The sequence below is a fragment of the Oncorhynchus nerka genome, linkage group LG9b (assembly GCF_034236695.1).
Source record: "Oncorhynchus nerka isolate Pitt River linkage group LG9b, Oner_Uvic_2.0, whole genome shotgun sequence".
NCBI lineage: Eukaryota > Metazoa > Chordata > Actinopteri > Salmoniformes > Salmonidae > Oncorhynchus > Oncorhynchus nerka.
In genome coordinates, this window is record NC_088424.1 from 26,576,966 (window position 1) to 26,601,636 (window position 24,671).

The 24,671-nt window shown below is 45.3% G+C and overlaps 1 protein-coding gene across 2 annotated transcripts in view; it reads left to right on the forward strand.

Annotated features, from left to right (window-relative positions):
- Positions 1 to 24,671, forward strand: part of LOC115114517 (tensin-3) — an 82,654-nt gene that overhangs the window by 29,835 nt on the left and 28,148 nt on the right. For both annotated transcript variants that reach the window (XM_029642819.2, XM_029642818.2), the window contains exons 13-16: positions 5,701 to 6,987; positions 16,541 to 16,704; positions 17,590 to 17,722; positions 17,850 to 17,933. In XM_029642819.2, coding sequence (XP_029498679.1) covers positions 5,701 to 6,987; positions 16,541 to 16,704; positions 17,590 to 17,722; positions 17,850 to 17,933 — 1,668 coding nt within the window. The remainder of the gene's footprint in view (positions 1 to 5,700; positions 6,988 to 16,540; positions 16,705 to 17,589; positions 17,723 to 17,849; positions 17,934 to 24,671) is intronic.

Sequence of the window (24,671 nt, forward strand, 5' to 3'; positions counted from 1 at the left end):
TCCATTCCTCCCCACCCCACCCGTTTACACACACGCACACACACACATCATTTGCTCACACACGTAACAAGCACCACGCACGTGTAACCGATGTGAAATGGCTAGCTAGATAGCGGGGTGCGCGCTAATAGCGTTTCAAGCGGTGACATCACTCGCCCTGAGGCCTCGAAGTAGTGGTTCCCCTTGCTCAGCAAAGGCCGCGGCTTTTGTGGAGCGATGGGTAATGATGCTTCGTGGGAGGCAGTTGTTGATGTGAGCAAAGGGTCCCTGGTTCGAGCCCAGGTAGGGGCGATGAGAAGGATGGAAGCTATACTGTTACATTGATGCTGTTGACTTGGATCACTGGTTGCTGCGGAAAAGGAGGAGGTCAAAAGGTAGGTAGGTGTAACCAATGCGAAATGAATAGCTAGTTAGCCGGGTGCTCTTTTTAGCAAGAAATAAAGGCATTTCACTGTACTAGTGCAAGTGACAATAAAAACTTGAAACTTGAAGGTCTAGGATAGATGAAATGGGTCAAAGATGAAGACCACCAGATGGGACCATACTTGATTAACCACCCATGAACCTCAGCCATGCCAGTGTGTGTTTTACGATAGACAAAAACAGGAGAAACAATTGTTGAACCCCATACTTGAGGCGAGGGCACATCTGTTTCCACGCTGTGTTGTACGCAGCACTGATCATTTACATTACATTTAAGTCATTTAGCAGACGCTCTTATCCAGAGCGACTTACAAATTGGTGCATTCACCTTATGACCTCCAGTGGAACAGTAGTGCATCTAAATCTTTTCAGGGGGAGGGGGGGTGAGAGGGATTACTTTATCCTATCCTAGGTATTCCTTAAAGAGGTGGGGTTTCAGGTGTCTCCGGAAGGTGGTGATTGACTCCGCTGTCCTGGCGTCGTGAGGGAGTTTGTTCCACCATTGGGGGGCCAGAGCAGCGAACAGTTTTGACTGGGCTGAGCGGGAACTGTACTTCCTCAGTGGTAGGGAGGCGAGCAGGCCAGAGGTGGATGAACGCAGTGCCCTTGTTTGGGTGTAGGGCCTGATCAGAGCCTGGAGGTACTGAGGTGCCGTTCCCCTCACAGCTCCGTAGGCAAGCACCATGGTCTTGTAGCGGATGCGAGCTTCAACTGGAAGCCAGTGGAGGGAGCGGAGGAGCGGGGTGACGGAGAGAACTTGGGAAGGTTGAACACCAGACGGGCTGCGGCGTTCTGGATGAGTTGTAGGGGTTTAATGGCACAGGCAGGGAGCCCAGCCAACAGCGAGTTGCAGTAATCCAGACGGGAGATGACAAGTGCCTGGATTAGGACCTGCGCCGCTTCCTGTGTGAGGCAGGGTCGTACTCTGCGGATGTTGTAGAGCATGAACCTACAGGAACGGGCCACCGCCTTGATGTTAGTTGAGAACGACAGGGTGTTGTCCAGGATCACGCCAAGGTTCTTAGCGCTCTGGGAGGAGGACACAATGGAGTTGTCAACCGTGATGGCGAGATCATGGAACGGGCAGTCCTTCCCGGGAGGAAGAGCAGCTCCGTCTTGCCGAGGTTCAGCTTGAGGTGGTGATCCGTCATCCACACGGATATGTCTGCCAGACATGCAGAGATGCGATTCGCCACCTGGTCATCAGAAGGGGAAAGGAGAAGATTAATTGTGTGTCGTCTGCATAGCAATGATAGGAGAGACCATGTGAGGTTATGACAGAGCCAAGTGACTTGGTGTATAGCGAGAATAGGAGAGGGCCTAGAACAGAGCCCTGGGGGACACCAGTGGTGAGAGCACGTGGTGTGGAGACGGATTCTCGCCACGCCACCTGGTAGGAGCGACCTGTCAGGTAGGACGCAATCCAAAGATGCCCAACTCGGAGAGGGTGGAGAGGAGGATCTGATGGTTCACAGTATCGAAGGCAGCCGATAGGTCTAGAAGGATGAGAGCAGAGGAGAGAGAGTTAGCTTTAGCAGTGCGGAGCGCCTCCGTGATACAGAGAAGAGCAGTCTCAGTTGAATGACTAGTCTTGAAACCTGACTGATTTGGATCAAGAAGGTCATTCTGAGAGAGATAGCGGGAGAGCTGGCCAAGGACGGCACGTTCAAGAGTTTTGGAGAGAAAAGAAAGAAGGGATACTGGTCTGTAGTTGTTGACATCGGAGGGATCGAGTGTAGGTTTTTTCAGAAGGGGTGCAACTCTCGCTCTCTTGAAGACGGAAGGGACGTAGCCAGCGGTCAGGGATGAGTTGATGAGCGAGGTGAGGTAAGGGAGGAGGTCTCCGGAAATGGTCTGGAGAAGAGAGGAGGGGATAGGGTCAAGCGGGCAGGTTGTAGGGCGGCCGGCCGTCACAAGACGCGAGATTTCATCTGGAGAGAGAGGGGAGAAAGAGGTCAGAGCACAGGGTAGGGCAGTGTGAGCAGAACCAGCGGTGTCGTTTGACTTAGCAAACGAGGATCGGATGTCGTCGACCTTCTTTTCAAAATGGTTGACGAAGTCATCTGCAGAGAGGGAGGAGGGGGGAGGGGGAGGAGGATTCAGGAGGGAGGAGAAGGTTGCAAAGAGCTTCCTAGGGTTAGAGGCAGATGCTTGGAATTTAGAGTGGTAGAAAGTGGCTTTAGCAGCAGAGAGAGAAGAGGAAAATGTAGAGAGGAGGGAGTGAAAGGATGTCAGGTCCGCAGGGGAGGCAGTTTTCCTCCATTTCCGCTCGGCTGCCCGGAGCCCTGTTCTGTGAGCTCGCAATGAGTCGTCGAGCCACGGAGCGGGAGGGGAGGACCGAGCCGGCCTGGAGGATAGGGGACATAGAGAGTCAAAGGATGCAGAAAGGGAGGAGAGGAGGGTTGAGGAGGCAGAATCAGGAGATAGGTTGGAGAAGGTTTGAGCAGAGGGAAGAGATGATAGGATGGAAGAGGAGAGAGTAGCAGAGAGAGCGAAGGTTGGGACGGCGCGATACCATCCGAGTAGGGGCAGTGTGGGAAGTGTTGGATGAGAGCGAGAGGGAAAAGGATACAAGGTAGTGGTCGGAGACTTGGAGGGGAGTTGCAACGAGGTTAGTGGAAGAACAGCATCTAGTAAAGATGGCAGACATGTAATTTCATAATACACCAGAGCGAGAGAAAAACAACCTGGCTATCTGGGCAGGTTTCAAAAAACCAGCAGAGGGCCCAACTAGAAGGCAGGCTTGCTCTAATTAAGTCTCTCTCTACAGTGTGGAAGAAAGCGGGAAGGAGGAGAGGAGAAGAAATGTTGTTTTCAATCCTCTCTGCTTCTCTCTCTCTCTTTCTCAATTCAACTCAATTCAATTCAAGGGCTTTATTGGCATGGGAAACATATGTTAACATTGCCAAAGCAAGAGGAAATAGATAATAAACAAAAGGGAAATAAATAATAACAATTTACAGAAAACATTACACTCACAGAAGTTCCAAAAGAATAAAGACATTTCAAATGTCATATTATGTCTATATACAATGTTGTAACGACGTGCAAATAGTAAAGTACAAAAGGGAAAATAAATAAACATAAATATGGGTTGTATTTACAAAGGTGTTGGTTCTTCACTGGTTGCCCTTTTCTTGTGACAACAAGTTACAAATCTTGCTGCTGTGATGGCACACCGTTGTATTTCACCCAGTAGATATGGGAGTTTGAGTTGAGTTTATTTTCAAAATCTTTGTGAATCTGTGTAATCTGAGGGAAATATGGGTCTCTAATATGGTCTCTCTCTCGCTCTCTCATACCCTTGTCCTCCTCGAGTTCGGGTTACAGCTCAGCACCGAACCCGCCCCCACCCCATGGCCCCTCCCTCACCCCATGGTCCCTCCCCACTTGTTTACATTCCTCACGGTCCCCCCTGTGTGGAGTGCAAATACTCTCACCTTCCTTCTCACTGCTAGCAGGACCAGTATGTGTGTGTGGGAGCCTACTATCTGTTTGCTAAACTTCACAGTCCTTATTTATCACCTCCTGCTCTCCATATTCCCTCTATTTCTCAATTTTATTATGCGGGAGATGGTAGTTGTCTACTGCGTGCACTTATTTACCTGCAGCCGGTGAAGGAGAAGGTAAGAGCTGTGTCTGCATTCTATTTTGAAGAAGAAGGGGGGCCTTGAGGGAAGAGGAAGAGGGGGGAGAAGTGGGAGGGTAACATACTGAGGCACCAGAGGGAGAGAGCGAGAGAGAGGAGGGAGAATCTGTCTTCAGAATTGTTACTACCTTTGCGTTGTAATGTTGTAGAGGGATCTGTTGGAATTCTCCTAGGAGTTCTGTTCTGACCTGGAATGTAGCCTGCTGAGGAGGCCTGAGACTTGCTGTAGAGAGCCGGATGTGAGTTCAAGAGAACCCTATGTGTGTGCTTGTGTGTGTGCGTGTGTGTGTGTGTGTGTGTGTGTGTGTGTGTGTGTGTGTGTGTGTGTGTGTGTGTGTGTGTGTGTGTGTGTGTGTGTGTAGGTGTAAACCAGCATAAGGCAGGGTAGAGGAGGAGGGTATCTCTTTTATCATGCGTGTCTGGTATTCAGATCCTACAACAGCCCTATTGGCTTGACTGAAAGGTAAGTACTTAACGCACCAGATTGAGACAGAGGCACCAGGGTCATGTTGCTAACTCTCCTTTGTTGAGCTAGAGGAGAGTGACACTGATTGTGGAATGGTGCTTTTACCCACGACTTCAACACAGCCTTCGCTTGCACATGGAATACGTCTAATGCATTGAGCTGCATTCTGTAAGCACCGGTTGCTTGTCTTGTTAGCTAGCTAGAACTCTTTCATTTTCTCTTCAGTAATCTATTCGAGGAAGGAGCAAGAGCGATGGATTTGACTGTGCTGCTTTGATCTCTGACTGTGGTTGTATTTTTCTGCCCAGGGTTTAACTGGGCTGTTTAGACATATGTTGGAGGGTCAAAGGGTAGTGTGGACGGGTTGGTAAATCACCCCACAGTGAGGAATGCAGAGATCAAACACTGTGACTGACTGACTGACTGACTGGGGACTAAACATTACTTTGTCTCTCCTATATCAGCACACGGAGAGACAGATGGGTGGCTTCTTGGCTTCCATCACTAGTTAGTTATATAACCTGAACATGGGGAACACCGTACAGCACAATGTACGAATGAGAGTTATAGGTGTTTTTTTTTCCGCAAAATAATGTGGCTGATGGTTAGAACTTGGGAGTTCTTGGAGTGGGATCAACTCTAGCCTAAATCAGTGTTGGTTGGTGATACTTTTGTGGTTTTATTTCATCAGAATGGTTAGATTTTGTGATTAGTTTGTGTTGTTTTGGTTTGAGATTGAGGGGAAACTATTCTGTGCTGCACTGTTGTCTAGGAGAACACTCTTGTCATGTGCAGTCAAAGTGCTGATAATTCCCTTGCTTTGTTGTTCTTACAATCTGTAGCCTACTCATTGTCCACCAGCTCTGGAAATGTGGCATACTTTTGAGTTAATGTGTGTGTTCATTTGAATGTTTGTGTGTCAAAGGGTGTGAGTTTGTGTATCCCTGTTTGTTTTTATCTGCGCGCTGTACTTGTTGTTCATTCCATGTGATTGTGAATGTAAGAACTTATTTGTGTATGTGAGAACGTGATCGTCTTTTTGGTCATGTGAGCGTCTTTGTGGTCATCCACCTGTATGTGTGTGTGTCCATGTGTGGTCATGTCTGTGTGTGTCTCCATACCAGCTGACCGTTTGAAGACGCTCCATCTCTTGTCGTTCCAGTGCCTCGCTCTCAGGGCCTGGCCCAGGACAAAGCAGCCCTGTCCAAGAGGAGCGCTAATGGGGGAGGATCCACCAACATGACCCTAGGCCGTGGAGCCCACCGAGCCACATCTATCACCAGCAGCCCCGACCACAGCGAACACGCCCTGTCAGCCAGCAGCGACTCAGGCCTGTCCAGCACCTCCCTGTGGACCGAGCGACCCCCAGTTCCCATCAGCACCAGCACCAGGTCCCAGCAGGGTCCCAGCCGCCAGGAAAAGGCTCAGCTGAAGCGCCTGCTGAGTGGGTTCGGCCTGGAGGAACCCTCCCGAGAGCTTGAGGAGATGTCTGAGTGCGGAGGTGGAGGGCCAGGAGGGGTGGCCTTCCAGAGACTGGTCCAAGTCCAGGTGCATGTCGTCGGAGACCCGCGGCCCCCCAGGGAGAGGGAAACGGACATCCTGGATGACCTGGTCCTCCTGTCGGGTCACGACCTGCACAGTGTGGACAGCCTGGGAACCCTGTCATCGTCCTGTCACAAGAGCAGCCAGAATTCCCTGCTGTCGGATGGCTTTGGCAGCCCCGGGGGAGAGGAGCTCCAGCACCAGCCTCCCCACCAGCCCCAGCACCACCACCCAGCCCCTGCAGCCATGGAGGAGTATGAGAGGGCCTATGCTGAGGCCCGGAGGGGCTGTCTGGGCCAAAGGAGTGCTTCGATCTCTGCCTCCACCCCAGCCAGCACTATTCCCATGCCCAAGCAGCAGGTCTACCTGCAGGGCAGCTACTCCACACACACCTGGGTGCGCCAGCAGCAGATGGTAGCAGCCCATCAATATGCCTACCTGCAGGCCGAGGAGGGTGAGGAAAGGGAGAGGTACCCAGGGGACAACAAGCAGCAGGAGGGAAGCCCACCCAAACCACCAGCCTCTACAGTGCCACAACAAAGCTCTGTGCTGAGGATGGACACTGCTGTCCAGAGAACGGTGATGGCCCTGCCACAAACTCACACTGAGCAGTCTCCTGCGGTCGTCAACAAGAACAAGCGAGACGAGGAGTTCAACTCTTTGACCGTGGACATTGATAACTCCATCGACCAGCTCAACCAGTTGATTATGGACCTGGACCCCACGTTCATGCCGGTCCCCACACGCTCCAGCTCGGTCAAGAGGAACGGAGGTACAGGGATGCACGTGAATGGCTCTGCCACCACCACCACCACCACCACCGCCACCTCAACAGGCTGCCCCAATGGAGTCAGTCACAGACTCATGGATAACAGTACAGCCCCACTGCAAAGCACACAGCAGTCAGGTAAGACAGACAGCAAGCTCTTGGGTGTGGTGGTGGTAGTGTGGTGATATGAATGGTGGTGGTTAGGGATGGGCGATATGGCCAAAATCTCATATCCCGATAAAGGTCATTTCATATCCCGATTAACGATACATATCACGATATAGCACATTTTCTGTAAATTCAATTGATTAAATAAGCATGTAACAAAATATAAAATATTAATGTATAAAATCTAAAAAGTTAAATAGAAAACACTTCAAATATAGTTGCAAACAAAATAAATATAGGCCTAATTTATATTTTATTTTTTTGGGGGGGGTCCTTGCCTGTTTTGCATGTTATTTTGGCATTAATACGTGTCACATATCAATGTGCATTTGGTACCTTGGGTTGAGTGTTAGGACCAACTCACGAAACCCCCGTTTCACAACCATGTAAATTGGGGCCATGTCTTTCCAGATGTAAGTTGTAACGGCAGCTGGTATCTCCTTCCATCTTCGTGATTCTTTGCCATACGGTGTGCCGCAGGAAAAAGTCTCTTGCAACGTCTGAGTCGGGGGTTTGTTTTGAGCACTTGACTGTACTTTTTGTGGGTGTCATCCGTAGACTCTCTCTGTACTGTTTCACATGATTCTTGCGTAGGTGGTAAAAGAGGTTAGTGGTGTTTGAGCCTGTTGTCGGGACCGTGTAGGTGGTAAGAGGTTAGTGGTGTTTGAGCCTGTTGTCGGGACCGTGTAGGTGGTAAGAGGTTAGTGGTGTTTGAGCCTGTTGTCGGGACCGTGTAGGTGGTAAGAGGTTAGTGGTGTTTAAGCCTGTTGTCGGCACCGTGTAGGTGGTAAGAGGTTAGTGGTGTTTAAGCCTGTTGTCGGCACCGTGTAGGTGGTAAGAGGTTAGTGGTGTTTGAGGCTGTTGTCGGGACCGTGTAGGTGGTAAGAGGTTAGTGGTGTTTGAGGCTGTTGTCGGGGCCGTGTAGGTGGTAAGAGGTTAGTGGTGTTTGAGGCTGTTGTCGGGACCGTGTAGGTGGTAAGAGGTTAGTGGTGTTTGAGGCTGTTGTCGGGACCGTGTAGGTGGTAAGAGGTTAGTGGTGTTTGAGGCTGTTGTCGGGACCGGCCTGCGGCATATTTCGCTGTGGACGGTTTTCTGGTTCGTGTCAGAATTTTTATACCCAAACCACGTCCATGCGACCGAAGTTGCCCCTCTTTTAGGTACGAGCTCCGTGTCTCCGTGCTCTGTGTCACATTCACTCTCTTCCATGTTTGTTGGTGTTGCAAATTTCCGCAAAGCGTCGCCCAATTGACGAAAAATATTGCCATATAGAGTGTGATTTGAGACACAACGAAATAAACGATAATGGTGATTCAATAATAGTACTGGTGGTAATGGTAGCGGTGGTGGTGGAAATGTCACGCAACCTCTGCAAATAGCAAAGCTTCATGAAAAATGGTGGTGGTAGGAAATCAACGAGACAGTCAGATTTGGTAATGCATCTGTTCTGGGAGAACTTCAACATGAAATCCTCACTTCTCTTACAACATAGTGTTAACTTTACCAAAACACACGTTTTCCCTCTCTCCCACCTGGAGGGCTGTTTGCCAGTGTAAATAGCAGGGTTCCTGACAGCTTTTCAGATGTTTTCAGCTTGTTTTTGAGTTAGAGGGCATTGTCGAGGCTTGTCTGTGTACAGCTATCTCACTCAGGAATCAGAGGGAGAGAGAGGGCTGTCATCAGCTCTGTAGATCTAGGCTCACACATCTCTAGAACATTCATTCATGTGGGACACTATACTGCTGTCATGGAATGTCTTTGAAAGTTCCTCACACGTTCTCAGGCCCTACTTGTCATTTGCTCACTGAAGCTGCTTTTATCAGTAGAAACACCAGCTTGATGTTTTTTGCTTTCAGAAAATAGTGTCTTCATGTTAAAGGGAATATTCCAGCTGTCGGTGTCAGCAGGTCCCCTTGTTATCCATCTAAAATAATTTAAAAAGAAGTCGAGGAATATTATATCTTACTTACTTATTGTATGTTTTGAACATTGCAATAGTTTTCCACAAAAAAAACCTTGCCTTATCTTTAGTTCAGATGCCAAATATTTCCCTCTGGTAGTCTGGATATTATATTGGTCTATTATGCCCTTGTTCGTGGACATAAACGTTGATTCTGAAACACTGTGCCAAAGAATCCTAGGAGTGTTCAGTGCTTATCAGTGACTGAAAAGTAGCCTACGTCTCCCACCAGCTTTGGACCTTAGATGTTCACAGTATTTTGGTCTGTAATCTGAAACCAGCTAATTTCATTATCTCACTTTTGTTCGTTTCCCTCTATTAGTGATACCTACAGTATCTTGCAGATAACTATTCAAATGTACAGATTTAATCTTATGCACTTACTAAAACCACAAATATTTTGTATGTTTTCATTTCACCAAACTTGGCCGTGTTTTCTCAGTTGTTGAACTTGTGAATGTTGATGACTCAAGTACAAGCATGCAGTGCAGTTCATTGGCTCTGGAACTGTGGTCCACCATTTTGTTTCTACCTGGAGTAAGTGAGTGCGGTCTGGCTGTCAGTAGAGTGTGAATGACGTTAAGATATGTACCTGGAGCAGCCAGGGGGCACATAAAGAGGTTAGTGCAGGGCTCTGGAATTTCCAAGAGAGGAACAAGTGTGCCTGCCCGGAGGCATCGCATTTTCCATCTGATTTCAGAGACTTGTACCTGTCTGTGCATATCCGGTACATACAGTGGAACATCCAGACTGACGCACAGCACAGTACAGAAACACGCTGTGTTTGGCTTATTTACAAAAAGGCCATATACAGATGTAGCACCTTAATTTGATCACTCTTGTTGCTGAGAATTGTCCCTCACAGCAGGAAATGCAAACATGTAGTGTATTTGAGCTTTAAAAATGATTCTAAACGTTGTAATTTCCACTTTGAAATTTCAGACTTGATTTGCCCTAATAATAAATGTATCAACCCCTACAGAAATGTCAATTCATTATAATCCACATAATAATTCACATTTCCTGTTGCTGAATTAGGATTTTCCTGCTGTAGCAAACTGGATGAAATTATGATCCTATATTTGTATATTGAGTTGGTTTAGAGTAGACACATAAACACATTAGATCGTCATTGATTTAGTGTTGCGCTACTGTTTTTAGGAATATATATTAGTGTGAATCGGGATAATGTTTGATTGCAACTTTGCAAGGTTTGCCCAGCCACCGTTACCTTTGCGGGTCTCTCAGGTGCAGACAGCGTGAGTTTTCTGACAGGAATTCAGCACTTTTGTCTTTTATCAGTTTAATAACTACTCCCTCACGACGCCAGGACAGCGGAGTCAATCACCACCTTCCGGAGACACCTGAAACCCCACCTCTTTAAGGAATACCTAGGATAGGATAAAGTAATCCTTCTCACCCCCCCCCCCTTAAAAGACCTAGATGCACTATTGTAAAGTGGCTGTTCCACTGGATGTCATAAGGTGAAAGCACCAATTTGTAAGTCGCTCTGGATAAGAGCGTCTGCTAAATGACTTAAATGTAATGTAATGTAATGTAGTAACTAAAAAAGTGTTAAACAAATCCAAATATATTTTATATTTGAGATTCTTCAAAATAGCCACGCTTTGCCTTGATGACAGCTTTGCACACTCCTAGCATTCTCTCAACCAGCTTCACCTGGTATGCTTTTCCAATAGTCTTGAAGGAATTCCCACATATGCTGAGCACTTGTTGGCTGCTTTTCCTTCACTCTGCGGTCCAATTCATCCCAGACCATCTCAATTGGGTTGAGGTTGGGTGATTGTGGAGGCCAGGTCATCTGATGCAGCACTCCATCACTCTCCTTCTTGGTCAAATAGCCCTTACACAGCCTGGAGGTGTGTTGGGTCATTGTCCTGTTGAAAACAAATGATAGTCCCACTAAGCGCAAACCAGATGGGATGGCGTATCGCTGCAGAATGCTGTGGTAGCCATACTGGTTAAGTGTGCCTTGAATTATAAATAAATCACTGACAGTGTCCCCAGCAAAGCACCATCACACCTACTCCTCTATGCTCCACAGTGGGACCCACACATGCGGAGATCATCCGTTCATCTACTCTGCATCTCACAAAGATACGGCAGTTGGAACCAAAAATCGCAAATTTGGACTGAGTAGTGGTTTCTTTGCAGCAATTCGACTATGAAGGCCTGATTCACGTGTCGGTTACTTGAACTCTGTGAAGGATTTATTTGGGCTGCAATTTCTGAGGTTGGTAACTCAAATGAACTTATTGTAATGGTATTCCTCCTCCTCTTCTGAGGAGGAAAAGCGAGAAGGATCGGAGGACCAATGCGCAGCGTGGTAAGTGTCCATAACGTTTATTTTAAGACATAAACTGAACACTATGAAATACAAAACAATAAACATGAAAATGAACGAAAACCGAAACAGTACCGTGTGGCAACAAACACTCACACGGAAACAAACACCCACCAACCAAAAGCGAAACCCAGGCTACCTAAGTATGATTCTCAATCAGAGACAACTAAAGACACCTGCCTCTGATTGAGAACCATACTAGGCTGAACTCAAAACCCCAACATAGAAAAACACACATAGACTACTCACCCCAACTCACGCCCTGACCATACTAAATAAAGACAAAACAAAGGAAATAAAGGTCAGAACGTGACACTTATCCTCTGCAGCAGAGTTAACTCTGGGTATTTCTTTCCTGTGGCGGTCCTCATGAGAGCCAGTTTCATCATAACGCTTGATCGTTTTTGTGACTGTTCCTGCCATAATATGGACTTTTTTTTATCAAATAGGGCTTTCTTCTGTATAACACCCCTACCTTGTCACAACACAACTGATTGGCTCAAACACATTAAGAAGGAAAGAAATTCCACAAACGTTTAACAAGGCACAGCTGTTAATTGAAATGCATTCCAGGTGACTACCTCATGAAGCTTGTTGAGATAATAGTTTTATTTTTATTTAACTAGGCAAGTCAGTTAAGAACAAATTCTTATTTACAATGACGGCCTACACCGGCCAAACCCTGACGACGCTGGGCCAATTGTGCGCCGCCCTATGGGACTTCCAATCACGGCTGGTTGTGATACAGCCTGGTATTTAGTGACACCTCTAGCACTGAGATGCAGTGCCTTAGACCCCTGTGCCACTCGGGAGCCCCAAATACCAAGAATGCCAATAGTGTGCGAAGCTGTCATCAAGGCAAAGGGTGACTTCTTTGAAGAATGTCAAATACAAAATATATTTGGATTTGTTGGTTACTTTTTTGGTTACTACATGATTCCATATTTGTTATTTCATAGTTTTGATGACTTCACTATTCTACAATGTAGAAAATAGCAAAAATAAAGAAAAACCCTAGAATGAGTAGATGGGTCCAAATTTGAGATTTTTACTGTATAAGTACACAAGACTTGGAAAGGTACCCCTGTTATGCTAATGTTTTACATCTATGGGCAAAATCACAAATTGTATCTTGACAGACAGATATAACTGCTGTAGCTATAGATAACATGTGTAGAGCAGCTGTATAGAAGACATACACAAACACTGGCACACTCATAACCACTACACATAAAACCTTCTGAACATCACAAGCAAACTCACTCTACGACACAGCTACGACACAGTACAACTTAAGCCCAATTATAAATGCATGGATAGAGTTGTGTTTTGACTCCTTTTCTTTGTTGAAATAGGCTAAGTACTGTCGTACTTCAAATCAAATCAAATTGTATTTGTCACATGCTCCAAATACAACGGGATTAGACTTAACCGTGAAATGCTTGCTGATGAGCCCTTCCCAACAATGTAAAAATATATATATATAATAAAAGAAAAACAGTAACACAAGAGGAATTAAATGCACACAAATGTAGCAATACATTCCAGATCAATGTGCAGAGGTATGAGGTATTTGAGGTAGATACAGTGCTTTGCGAAAGTAGTCACTTCCCTTTTGGCATTTTGCCTATTTTGTTGCCTTACAACCTGGAATTAAAATAGATTTTTTTGAGGGTTTGTATCATTTGATTTACACAACATGCCTACCACTTTGAAGAACGAGAAATTACAGGTTGTAATGCAACAAAATAGGAAAAACGACCAAGGGGTATGAATACTTTTGCAAGGCACTGTATGTACATGAAGGCAGGGTAATCTGAGTAGGCAGCAGGATAGATAATTATAATAATAAGAGTAAAATAAAGAGTAGCAGCAGCAAATCACATGTTTTACTTACGGGCCCTTCCCAACAATGCAGAAAGAAAGAAAATAGAGAAATAATACAAAAAAATTGACTGAGTGGATAACATAACCCTAACCCAAATCATGACATCATCCTTGGAATGTATGTTATGTCTCTACAAAGTGACGTCTCCCAAAAACAGAAAAAGATAGCAACACCCCAAAAATGACCGTGTTTACAAGCCAAAGGGCAATGAAGACATCCCACCTAAGATAGGGCGTTAGAGAGGTGATAGTGAGAGTTATTAGCAGTGTTAGTCTCTCACATGGTAATGAGATCACCATTCATTCAGATCCCTCTCAATGAGCTCAACTTCCCATGATGCCTCCTTAGGGACCATACACACTGCACCAAATGTTGATTTGACAACATATTTTCCAGAATCAATTTGCACATTTCAGACGGCACTCTGGTCAGAGGTGTACCTTAGACCGCTCTCGGCCAGCAAACGCTACCAGTGTGTCCCCCCACAAGCCCTCCCACCCACCCACAGCAGAGACAAACAGAGACAAACTTCCAGTCGAAGCTCGCATCCACTTCAAGACCCTGGTGCTTGCCTACGGAGCTGCAAGGGAAACTGTCCCTTCCTACCTTTAGGCTATGCTCAAACCCAACACCCCAACCTGAGCACTCCGTTTTTCCACTTCTGGACTCTTGGCCCTCCCACCCCTACAGGGGTTCAGCTCCTGCACAGCCTAGTCAAATATCTTCTCTGTCCTGGCACCCTAATGGTGGAACAAGCATCCCCCTAACATCAGGACAGTGGAGGTTCTTCCCATCTTCTGAAAATGTCTGAAAACCTACCTCTTCAACGAGTATCTTAAATAACCTACTAGTACTGACTTTGCTGATAACTACTTTGTTCATGGAAAATGTGCTTACTACGACTGTGATATGTGGTTGTCCCACCTAGCTATCTTGAGATGAATGCACAAATTGTAAGTAGCTCTAGATAAGAGCATCTGCTAAATGTAAAGGTACTAAGGCACAGGCATGCCGAGCCTGACTGAAATATACTGGTTTAGAAAAACAGACACACATTTAAAAAAAAAAATGCTGACTAAGAAAAATATGCAAATGAAGTCCAAAATAACACACAATGATAGTCACAACAACCTACACGCACACGCACACACCAACACACACACCTCTGGCTGTGCCCTCAGAGAATGTGTGTGTGTGTGTGTGTGTGTGTGTGTGTGTGTGTGTGTGTGTGTGTGTGATCATCCGGTGCATTAGTACAGTCGTGGCCAAAAGTTTTGAGAATGACACAAATATACATTTTCACAAAGTCTGCTGCCTCAGTTTGTATGATGGCAATTTGCATATACTCCAGAATGTTATGAAGCGTGATCAGATGAATTGCAATTAATTGCAAAGTCCCTCTTTGCCATGCAAATGAACTGAATCCCCCCAAAACATTTACACTGCATTTCAGCCCTGCCACAAAAGGACAAGCTGACATCATGTCAGTGATTATCTCGTTAACACAGGTGTGAGTGTTGACGAGGACAAGGCTGGAGATCACTCTGTCATGCTGATTGAGTTTGAATAACAGACTGGAAGATTCAAAGGGAGGGGGGTTGCTTGGAATCGTTGTTTTTCCTTTGTCAACCATGGTTACCTGCAAGGAAACACATGCTGTCATCATTGTATCAAAGATAATTGTGTGTCTTTGGTTAGTTAGCACAAAAACGGGCTTCCAGCAGGCAAGGATATTGCTGCCAGTAAGATTGCACATAAAATTCAGCACCATTAATCATTTTAGTCAATCATCAAGAACTTCAAGGAGAGCGGTTCAATTGTTGTGAACAAGGCTTCAGGGAGCCCAAGAAAGTCCAGCAAGCATCAGGACTGTCTCCTAAAGTTGATTCAGCTGCAGGATCGGGGCACCACCAGTACAGAGCTTGCTCAGGAATGGCACCAGGCAGGTGTGAGTGCATCTGCACACACAGTGAGGTGACGAACTTTGGAGGATGGCCTGGTATCAAGAAGGGCAGCAAAGAAGCCTCTTCTCTCCAGGAAAAACATCAGGGACAAACTGATTTTCTGCAAAGGGTACAGGGATTGGACTGTTGAGGACTGGGGAAAGTAATTTTATCTGATGAATCCCCTTTCCGATTGTTTGGGCCATCTGGAAAAAAGCGTGTCCGGAGAAGACAAGGTGAGTGTTACCATCAGTCCTGTGTCATGCCAACAGTAAAGCATCCTGAGACCATTCATGTGTGGGGTTGCTTCTCAGCCAAGGGATTGGGCTCACTCACAATTTTGCCTAAGAACACATCCATTAATAAAGAATGGTACCAACACATCCTCCGAGCGCAACTTCTCCCAACCATCCAGGAACAGTTTGGTGATGAACAATGCCTTTTCCAGCATGATGGAGCACCTTGCATTATGGCAAAAACGATAACTAAGTGGCTCTGGGAACAAAACATCAATATTTTGGGTCTATGGCCAGGAAACTCCACAGACCTTAATCCCATTGAGAACTTGTGGTCAATCCTCAAGAGGCGGGTGGATAAACAAAAACCCACAAATTCTGACAAACTCCAAGCATTGATTATGCAAGAATGGGCTGCCATCAGTCAGGATGTGGCCCAGAAGTTAATTGACAGCATGCCAGGGCGGATTGCAGATGTCTTGAAAAAGAAGGGTCAACACTGCAAATATTGACTCTTTGTATCAACTTCATGTAATTGTCAATAAAAGCCTTTGACACCTATGACATGCTTGTAATTATACTTCAGTATTCCATAGTAACATCTCACAAAAATATCTAAAGACACTTAAGCGGCAAACTTTGTGGAAATTAATATTTGTGTCATTCTCAAAACTTTTGGCCACAACTGTACATCTCTACATTTCTCATGGCTATAGGATGACAGGGCTTTCTGGGAGGCCTTAAATTAGCACCCCGGTGCTGAGTGAGGGGTCACCGCAGGCCAGGCTGTCACAAGTCTGCCCCCCACCTCACATCTCCCCTCGGTCCTCAGCTGTCCACTCACAACAGACACTAGTACTAAACAGACACTAGTACTAAACTATACTCAATATTATGCCAGTTGAAGGTATTGGAGAGGTATAACAACTTCTAGAGAGTGTAATCAAGAACTTAGAGCCAGAAGTCTTTGGTATGATATTGCTTCACACATTGCATGTCACTAACATCGCTTAAAGGGTTGACATTCTTCAGAAGCATGTTTTTCCTATAGACTTGAGGTGGTAGTGCTCTCTGGGTAGTTCAGCATCAATGGTTAGTTCTCACTCTCCGTTCTGTCTTTGTGTGTCTGAGCAGCCGTCCCATCATCCATTGGTGATGTCAGAGTGGACGCCATGCAGAGTCTGAGTCGGCAGGTCAGTGATGTCACAGATCACCCAGGGTTCTGTGGCTCAGGTTGGGGTGTGCAGGAAGACTACAGGAGCACACGGACCTACTCACCCTGCGTACCTCACACACAGGTACCTGAACATACTGAAACCCTGACTCGCTGACTCCCAATGTCTATCATTACCTTGTAGTTTAGAACAGACTATACAGACTATAGTACTACATAGAGCCATGGCTATATGGAACGCAAGCAGTAGAATCCGATTTTAAAAACGGATAAAAATACACCTTATGGAACAGCGGGGACTGTGAAGAGACACACACACAGGCACAGACACACATACACATGATAAGACACGCACTAGCCACTTTAAACAATGCTACCTTATATAATGTTACTTACCCTACACTATTCATCTCATATGCATATGTATATACTGTACTCTAGATCATCGACTGCATTCTTATGTCACTAGCCACTTTAACTATGCCACTTTGTTTACTTTGTCTACATACTCATCTCATATGTATATACTGTATTCGATACCATCTACTGTATGCTGCTCTGTACCATCACTCATTCATATATCCTTATGTACATATTCCTTATCCCCTTACACTGTGTATAAGACAGTAGTTTTGGAATTGTTAGTTAGATTACTTGTTGGTTATCACTGCATTGTCGGAACTAGAAGCACAAGCATTTCGCTACACTCGCATTAACATCTGCTAACCATGTGTATGTGACAAATAAAATTTGATTTGATTTGACTCTACCCACATGTACACATAGATGTTGTATTGTAAATATGTGATAGTTGAGTAGTGGTCTGAGGGAACACACTTAATGTGTTCCCTTTCACTTTGTGAAAAGTGTTATGAAATGTCATGTAATATTTTAAATGGCCTCGCTTGTCATGATGTGCACAATTAAGTGCTGTGTTTTGCTGTGTACCATTTTTGCTTTGTAAAATGTTGTGATGTTCACGCATGTTTTTGCTGTGTGTGTGTTTCAGCATGGCATGCTATTTAGAAGTGACAGTGTGGACTACAGAGCTCAAGGTCCAGAGATGGACAGCGGAGTGGAGGCTGGTAGTGACATGACTCCTCCTACTCCTGCCTTCCCCATCTCTCCCCCTACACCTTATGGTAAGAGCCTCCTTCATTGTCTTGGGCCTCTTTTCAAAGGTGTGTGTGTGATTGCATATGATCGTGCTTGTGATCATTGCTGAATGACTGCATTCTAAACCTAATCTCTTCTTCTATCTTTCCACAGTGAAAAACATGCCGGAATTCCCTCACCTGAGGCAATCTCCATCTCCCAGCATGCAATCCTTTGGAGCTTACAGGATGGAGCAGGGTAGGTCATGGCTGTGTGTATCGCAGCACTAACATTCTCATGAATGAATTCTTCATTCAAGTGAAGTGAGATAAATGTTTAAATATATTCCATAATTCAATGGTCTGGTAAGACGAGGGGCGGAAGTGTGTCTATTTGTCAATAACAGCTGGTGCGGGATGTCCAATATTAAAGAAGTCTCGAGGTTTTGCTCGCCTGAGGTAGAGTACTTAATGATAACCTGTAAACCATGCTATCTACCAAGAGAGTTATCATCTATATTATTTGTAGCCGTCTTTTTACCACCACAAACCGATGCTGGCACTAAGACCGCACTCAACTAGCTGTATAAGGCCATAAACAAACAAGAAAATGCTCATCCAGAAGCGGCGCTCCTAGCGGCCGGGGACTTTAAAGCAGGCCATCTTAAATCCGTTTTACCTCATTTCTACCAGCAGTTCACATATGTAACCAGAGGAGAAAAAAACTCACCTTTAGACCACCTTTACTCCACACACATAATTCTGACCTTAATTCTGATCATAATTTCTACTTACAAGCAGAAACTAAAGTATGAAGGACCAGTGACTCACTCAATACGCTACAGGACTGTTTTGCTAGCACAGACTGGAATATGTTCCGGGGTTCATACAATGGCATTGGGGAGTATACCACCTCAGTCACTGGCTACATCAATAAGTGCATCGACGACGTCATCCCCACGCTGACTATACATACATTTGCCAACCGGAAGCCATGGATTACAAGCAACATCTTCACCGAACTAAAGGCTAGAACCGCTGCTTTCATAAGTAGGCACTACAGAGGTTAATGCGTACGGCCCAGTACATCAATGGGGCCACTCTTCCTGCCATCCAGGACCTATATACCAGGCGGTGTCAGAGGAAGGCCCAGTACATCACTGGGGCCACTCTTCCTGCCATCCAGGACCTATATACTAGGCGGTGTCAGAGGAAGGCCCAGTACATCACTGGGGCCACTCTTCCTGCCATCCAGCACCTATATACTAGGCGGTGTCAGAGGGCTCAAAAAATTGTCAAAGACCCCAGTCATAAACTGTTCTCTCTGCACCCCCCCACCCCCTCCGCTGCTGCTCGCTGTTTGTTGTCTATGTATTCTCACTTTACCCCTACCTCCATGTACAAATTACCTCGACAGGTCTGTACCCCCACACATTGACTTGGTACCAGTACCCCCTGTATATAGCCTCGTTATTGGTATTTATTATATTACTTTTATTTTTATTTTGTAATTTTTTAAACTTTAGTTTATTTAGTAAATATTTTCTTAACTCTATTTCTTTAACTGCATTTTTGGTTAAGGGCCTGTAACTAAGCATTTCACGGTAAGGTGTACACCTGGTATTCGTATGTGACAAATACAATTTGATTTGATTACAGCAGTACTCAAAATATAGTTTTTTTTCAGAGTACAGAACAATCCATAGAAATACCACTAGTCTCTACATAAAGTGAATGGATATATTGAAATGTCAGGCCATTGTGAGGGGAATGTATCATGTGGCACTTGACCTTTGACAAAGCCATTTGATTGGAGGAGTCACACGATAGGACAGTGGAACAATGGATTTGTGGTCTATGTAGGGAAGTGGAGACATTAGAAGTGAAGGAGTCTATTCCACTCATTCTCTCTCATCCTCCTCTCCCTCTTTACTTCATCTCTCACTCTATTAAAGACAGAAAGTGGGTGTCAGAGAAAGAGAGTGAGTGAGAGAAATAGCTCTAGGAGACAGAGCCCAGTGATGAGGGTTTGAATTCAAGTAAGTGGTTTACGTGTGTTCATTGTTCATCACTGCTTTTAACTATCATGAGAACTTCTCTCGGAATGTAATCGACCATAGCCCTTTTAGGTGTACATTATGTTTATGTGTTTATATCTGGTTGTCTTTGTTTTTCCTGTGGTATTGAACCATTGCTGGTCCATAACGAATGTATGATCCCTGCCTGTAGTTGGGGATTTTGTGGTGGTTGGAGGCAGTGCACTAAACAAAGCCTTCTCATGGACTGCCTCCTTTCCCTGGGGGTTCCATACAAGTCTCTCTCCTCCCATGGTCGGTTTGGAGAACGCCTGTGTGGTTTCAGTACTGAAAAGAAACCGTTTTTTTATAGCACATAGTGGCGAAGCCTTGAATGTCTAAAACAGTAAAACATGTTGTTTGTGCGTAGCCTTGTTGTGGTCTTAGATTTTTCTCAGTGGTGGAACACGCCCAGTTATAAATGTGGTTGTTCTCAGAGATTGGGAGGTCTTGGTTTATCATCTACTGGCATACATCTTAAACCATTCTTTTAGAGTATAGAGACATAATCAGACATGGCAGAGGTCTCTTCTGTGGTTCCCTCCCTCCGAAACAAGTCATAAAGAGGGGTTTTGTTCCAAATCCAGTTGAGTAGTTGGCAGAGTTTTGCCATCCTGTTGTGGCTGTGGTCATTGGTGAGGCATGACAGTGATGATATCAGAGGTTACACTCACACACACAAAGTGAGACTCATAGAGGTGACCTTCATGTTCATCTCTTTGTCCCTCTTTGACCCCCACCAGCCTGTTGTCATGGTGATCTGTGTCAGAGGGGTTGTGAGAGTGACAGCACCCCCAGACTGATCTGTGGCCCCACTGTGCCCACTTTGCCCAAGCACGCACCGTGTATAGAATCACCGCATTCAGACATGCCATGTAACCATGGTTATGCAGGGTCGAGGAATCGGGGGGGCTCAAAAACTATTTTCTTTCCCCAGTGAAAGTACCTCTGTGTCAAAAGAAGGGTTGAGGGACAAAAAGAAACCAGTACCCCTCTCTCTTGTTTCGTTGTCTCCCTTGTCCTCCACATTCCCATAGAGGTAACTGGGAACCCATGGAAACATCAGTCAGTCACTGAGCTGTATGGAATCTGTGGACTGGAAACATGTGGTTTCAGGTTCTGGGGGCGGGCACATTTGTATTACATTTTTAATTCACGTTTATTTAACCAGGTAGGCCAGTTGAGAAAAAAATCTCATTTACAACTGCGACCTGGCAAAGATAAAGCAAAGCAGTGCGACAAAAACAACAACACAGAGTTACACATAAACAAATGTACACAATAGAAAAATCTATGTACAGTGTGTGCAAATATAGAAGAGTAGGAGGTAAGGCGAAATAATTACAATTTAGCATTAACACTGGATTGATAGATGTGCAGAGGTAAGTAACAATAGGGGGATGAAGTAGGTGGGTGTGCTATTTACAGATTGGCTGTGTACAGGTTCAGTGATGGGTAAGCTGCTCTGACAGCTAATGCTTAAAGTTAGAGAGGGAGATATGACTCCAGCATCAGAGATTTTTGCAATTCGTTCCAATCATTGGCAGCAGAGAACTGGAAGGAAAGTTGGCCAAAGGAAGTGTTGGCTTTGGGGATGACCAGTGAAATATACCTGCTGGAGAGCGTGCTACGGGTGGGTTTTGCTATGGTGACCAGTGAACTGAGATAAGGCGGGGCTTTACCTAGCAAAGACCTATAGATGTCCTGGAGCCAGTGGGTTTGGCAACAAATATGTAGTGAGGGCCAGCCAACGAGAGCATACAGGTCGCAGTAGTGGGTGGTATATAGGGCTTTGGTGACAAAACGGATGGCACTGTGATAGACTGCATCCAGATTGCTGAATAGAGTGTTGGAGGCTATTTTGTGAATGATATTGCCAAAGTCAAGGATCGGTAGGATAGTCAGTTTTATGAGGGTATGCTTGGCAGCATGAGTGAAAGAGGCTTTGTTGCGATATAGGAAGCTGATTCTAGATTTAATTTTGGATTGGATGTTTAATGTGAGTCTGGAAGGAGAGTTTACAGTTTAACCAGTCACCTAGGTATTTGTAGCTGTCCACATATTCTAAGTCAGAACTGTCCTGAGTAGTGATGCTAGTCGGGCGGGAGGATGCAGGCAGCAATCGGTTGAAGAGCATGCACTTAGTTTTACTAGCACACACTGAACTTTATCTGAGAAGTAGTTGGTGAACCAGGTGAGTCAGTCATTTGAGAAGCCAAGTCTATTGAGTTTGCCGATAAGAATGCGATGATTGACAGAGTCGAAAGCCTTGGCCAGGTCGATGAAGACGGCTGCACAGTACTGTCTTTTATCGATGGCGGTTATGATATAGTTTCGGACCTTGAGCGTGGCTGAGGTGCATCAATGGCCAGCTCGGAAACCAGATTGCGGAGAAGGTACGGTGGGATTCAAGATGGTCAGTGATCTGTTTGTTAACTTGGCTTTCGAAGATTTAAAAAAGCAGGGCAGGATGGATTTAGGTCTATAACAGTTTGGGTCCAGAGTGTCTCCCCCTTTGAGTAGGGGGAGACACTCTGGAGCTTTCCAATCTTTGGGGATCTCAGATGATATGAAAGAGAGGTTGAATAGTCTAGTAATAGGGGTTGCAACAGAATGCCTAGCCCAGCTGAATTGTTGGGATCCAGATTTTGCAGCTCTTTCAGAACATCAGCTGTCTGGATTTGGGTGAAGGGGAAAGGGGAAGCGGGGGGGGGTGCAAGTTGCTGCAAGGGGTGCTGAGATGTTGGCCGGGGTAGGGGTAACCAGGTGGAAAGCATGGCCAGTCGTAGATAAATGCTTATTGAAATGATCGATTATCGTAGATGTATCGGTGGTGACTGTGTTTCTTATCCTCAGTGCAGTGGGCTGCTGGGAGGAGGTGCTCATATTCTCCATGGACTTTACAGTGTCCCAGAACCCTTTGGAGTTAGTGCTACAGGATGCAAATTTCTGTTTGAAAAAGCTAGCCGTAGCTTTCCTAACTGACTGAGTATATTGGTTCCCGACTTCCCCAAAAAGTTGCACATCGCAGGGGCTATTCGATGCTAATGCAGAACGCCACAGGATGTTTTTGCGCTGGTCAAGGGCAGTCAAGTCTGTGGTGAACCAAGGGCTATATCTGTTCTTAGTTCTACATTTTTTTGAATGGGGCATGCTTATTTAAGGTGAGGAAGCACTTGAAAGCACCATGGTGAGGAAAGCACTTTTAAAGAGCAACCAGGCATCCTCTCCTGATGGGATGAGGTCAATATCCTTCCAGGATACCCGGGCCAATTCGATTAGAAAGGACTGCTTGTTTAAGTGTTTTATGGAGTGTTTGACAGTGATGAGGGGTGGTCGTTTGACCTCGTAGCCATTACGGACGCAGGCAATGAGGCAAAAATCCCTGAGATCCTGGTTGAAGACAGCAGAGGTGTATTTAGAGGGCAAGTTGGTCAGGATGATATCTAAGAGAGTGCCCATGGTTACGGATTTAGGGTTGTACCTGGTAGGTTCCTTGATCATTTGTGTGAGATTGAGGACATCTAGTTTAGATTGTAGGACGGCCCGTTAAGCATGTCCCAGTTTATGTCACCTAACAGTACAAACTCTGAAGGTAGAAATAGAATGAATAGAATGGGTGTTCCAATTGAAGGCAATGACGGCATAATGGCTGGAATGGCAGCCATTGCAGGTGAACCCATAAGAGCAAAGAAGAAAGTAAAAGCAGGAAGTTAAAGAAGGAAGTGTAGCCATCAACATGTGCTGTGATTTGTTGATTCAACTCAACTGACATTACAAAAAATGCATTCCATTGCATTAGTCACATCAGTTAACATCATTTGAATGAACATTGTACATTACCATGGTAATTACTGCATCACAATACCAGGAAGCCATTGCGAGTGTACCAATGAGTTTACCAGTCAAATTTCTATGGCTAGACACCTGTCAGGGTTTCCAGAGCTATGATTGATTAAATAAAAGCTTTACTCAATTATGTCTGGGGACTTTTAATTTCTGCTTGAATTAATTAGTCTGATTTGTTGACTCAGTGCCACTGCCTGCCAGGCAGCAGTAAGGGCTGCCAGGGAGAGTAATCTGCTTCATACTGAACAGATCGATGAATGGCTGCTGTACTGTTGAGCTAGAAGCAGACTGACTTAATGACTGACTGGAGAATGATTTAACTAACACCACTGCTGACTGCTCTGTTTGGTATTGGATGTATTCTATTATACTGCACCTGGGGTGAGAGTGCTTTTATTTGACTGAAATTATTAAAGTAATGATTAAGAGTTTAGGCATTTTTGCCCAGTTTTTGTTCATGTGATATCCAGATGTTTTGGAGAAATTTAATCTGTATTTCTTTTGGAGTGTTGGTCAATAGACGGTCTGAAACAAGCAAATATGAAAATGCTAATGTTAAACGAGGCAGTGTCAGAGGACGGCCCTAAAAATCTCCAAATGCTTATGTTACATGTGCAACCAGAGGAAAAAAACTCTAGGCCACCTTTACTCCACACACAGAGACGCGTACAAAGCTCTCCCTCGCCCTCCATTTGGCAAATCTGACCATCACTCTATCCTCCTGATTCCTGCTTACAAGCAAAAACTAAAGCAGGAAGTACCAGTGACTCGCTCAATAGGGAAGTGGTCAGATGACGCAGATGCTAAGCTACAGGACTGTTTTGCTATCACATACTGGAATATGTTGAGGACTACACCACATCAGTCACTGGCTTCATCAATAAGTGCATCAATGACGTTGTCCCCACAGTGACCGTATGTACATACAGCAACCAGAAGCCATGGATTACAGGCAACATCCGCACTGAGCTAAAGGTTAGAGCTGTCACTTTCAAGGAGAAGGACTCTAACCCAGATGCTTATAAGAAATCCCGCTATGCCCTCCGACGAACCATCAGGCAAAGCGTCAATAC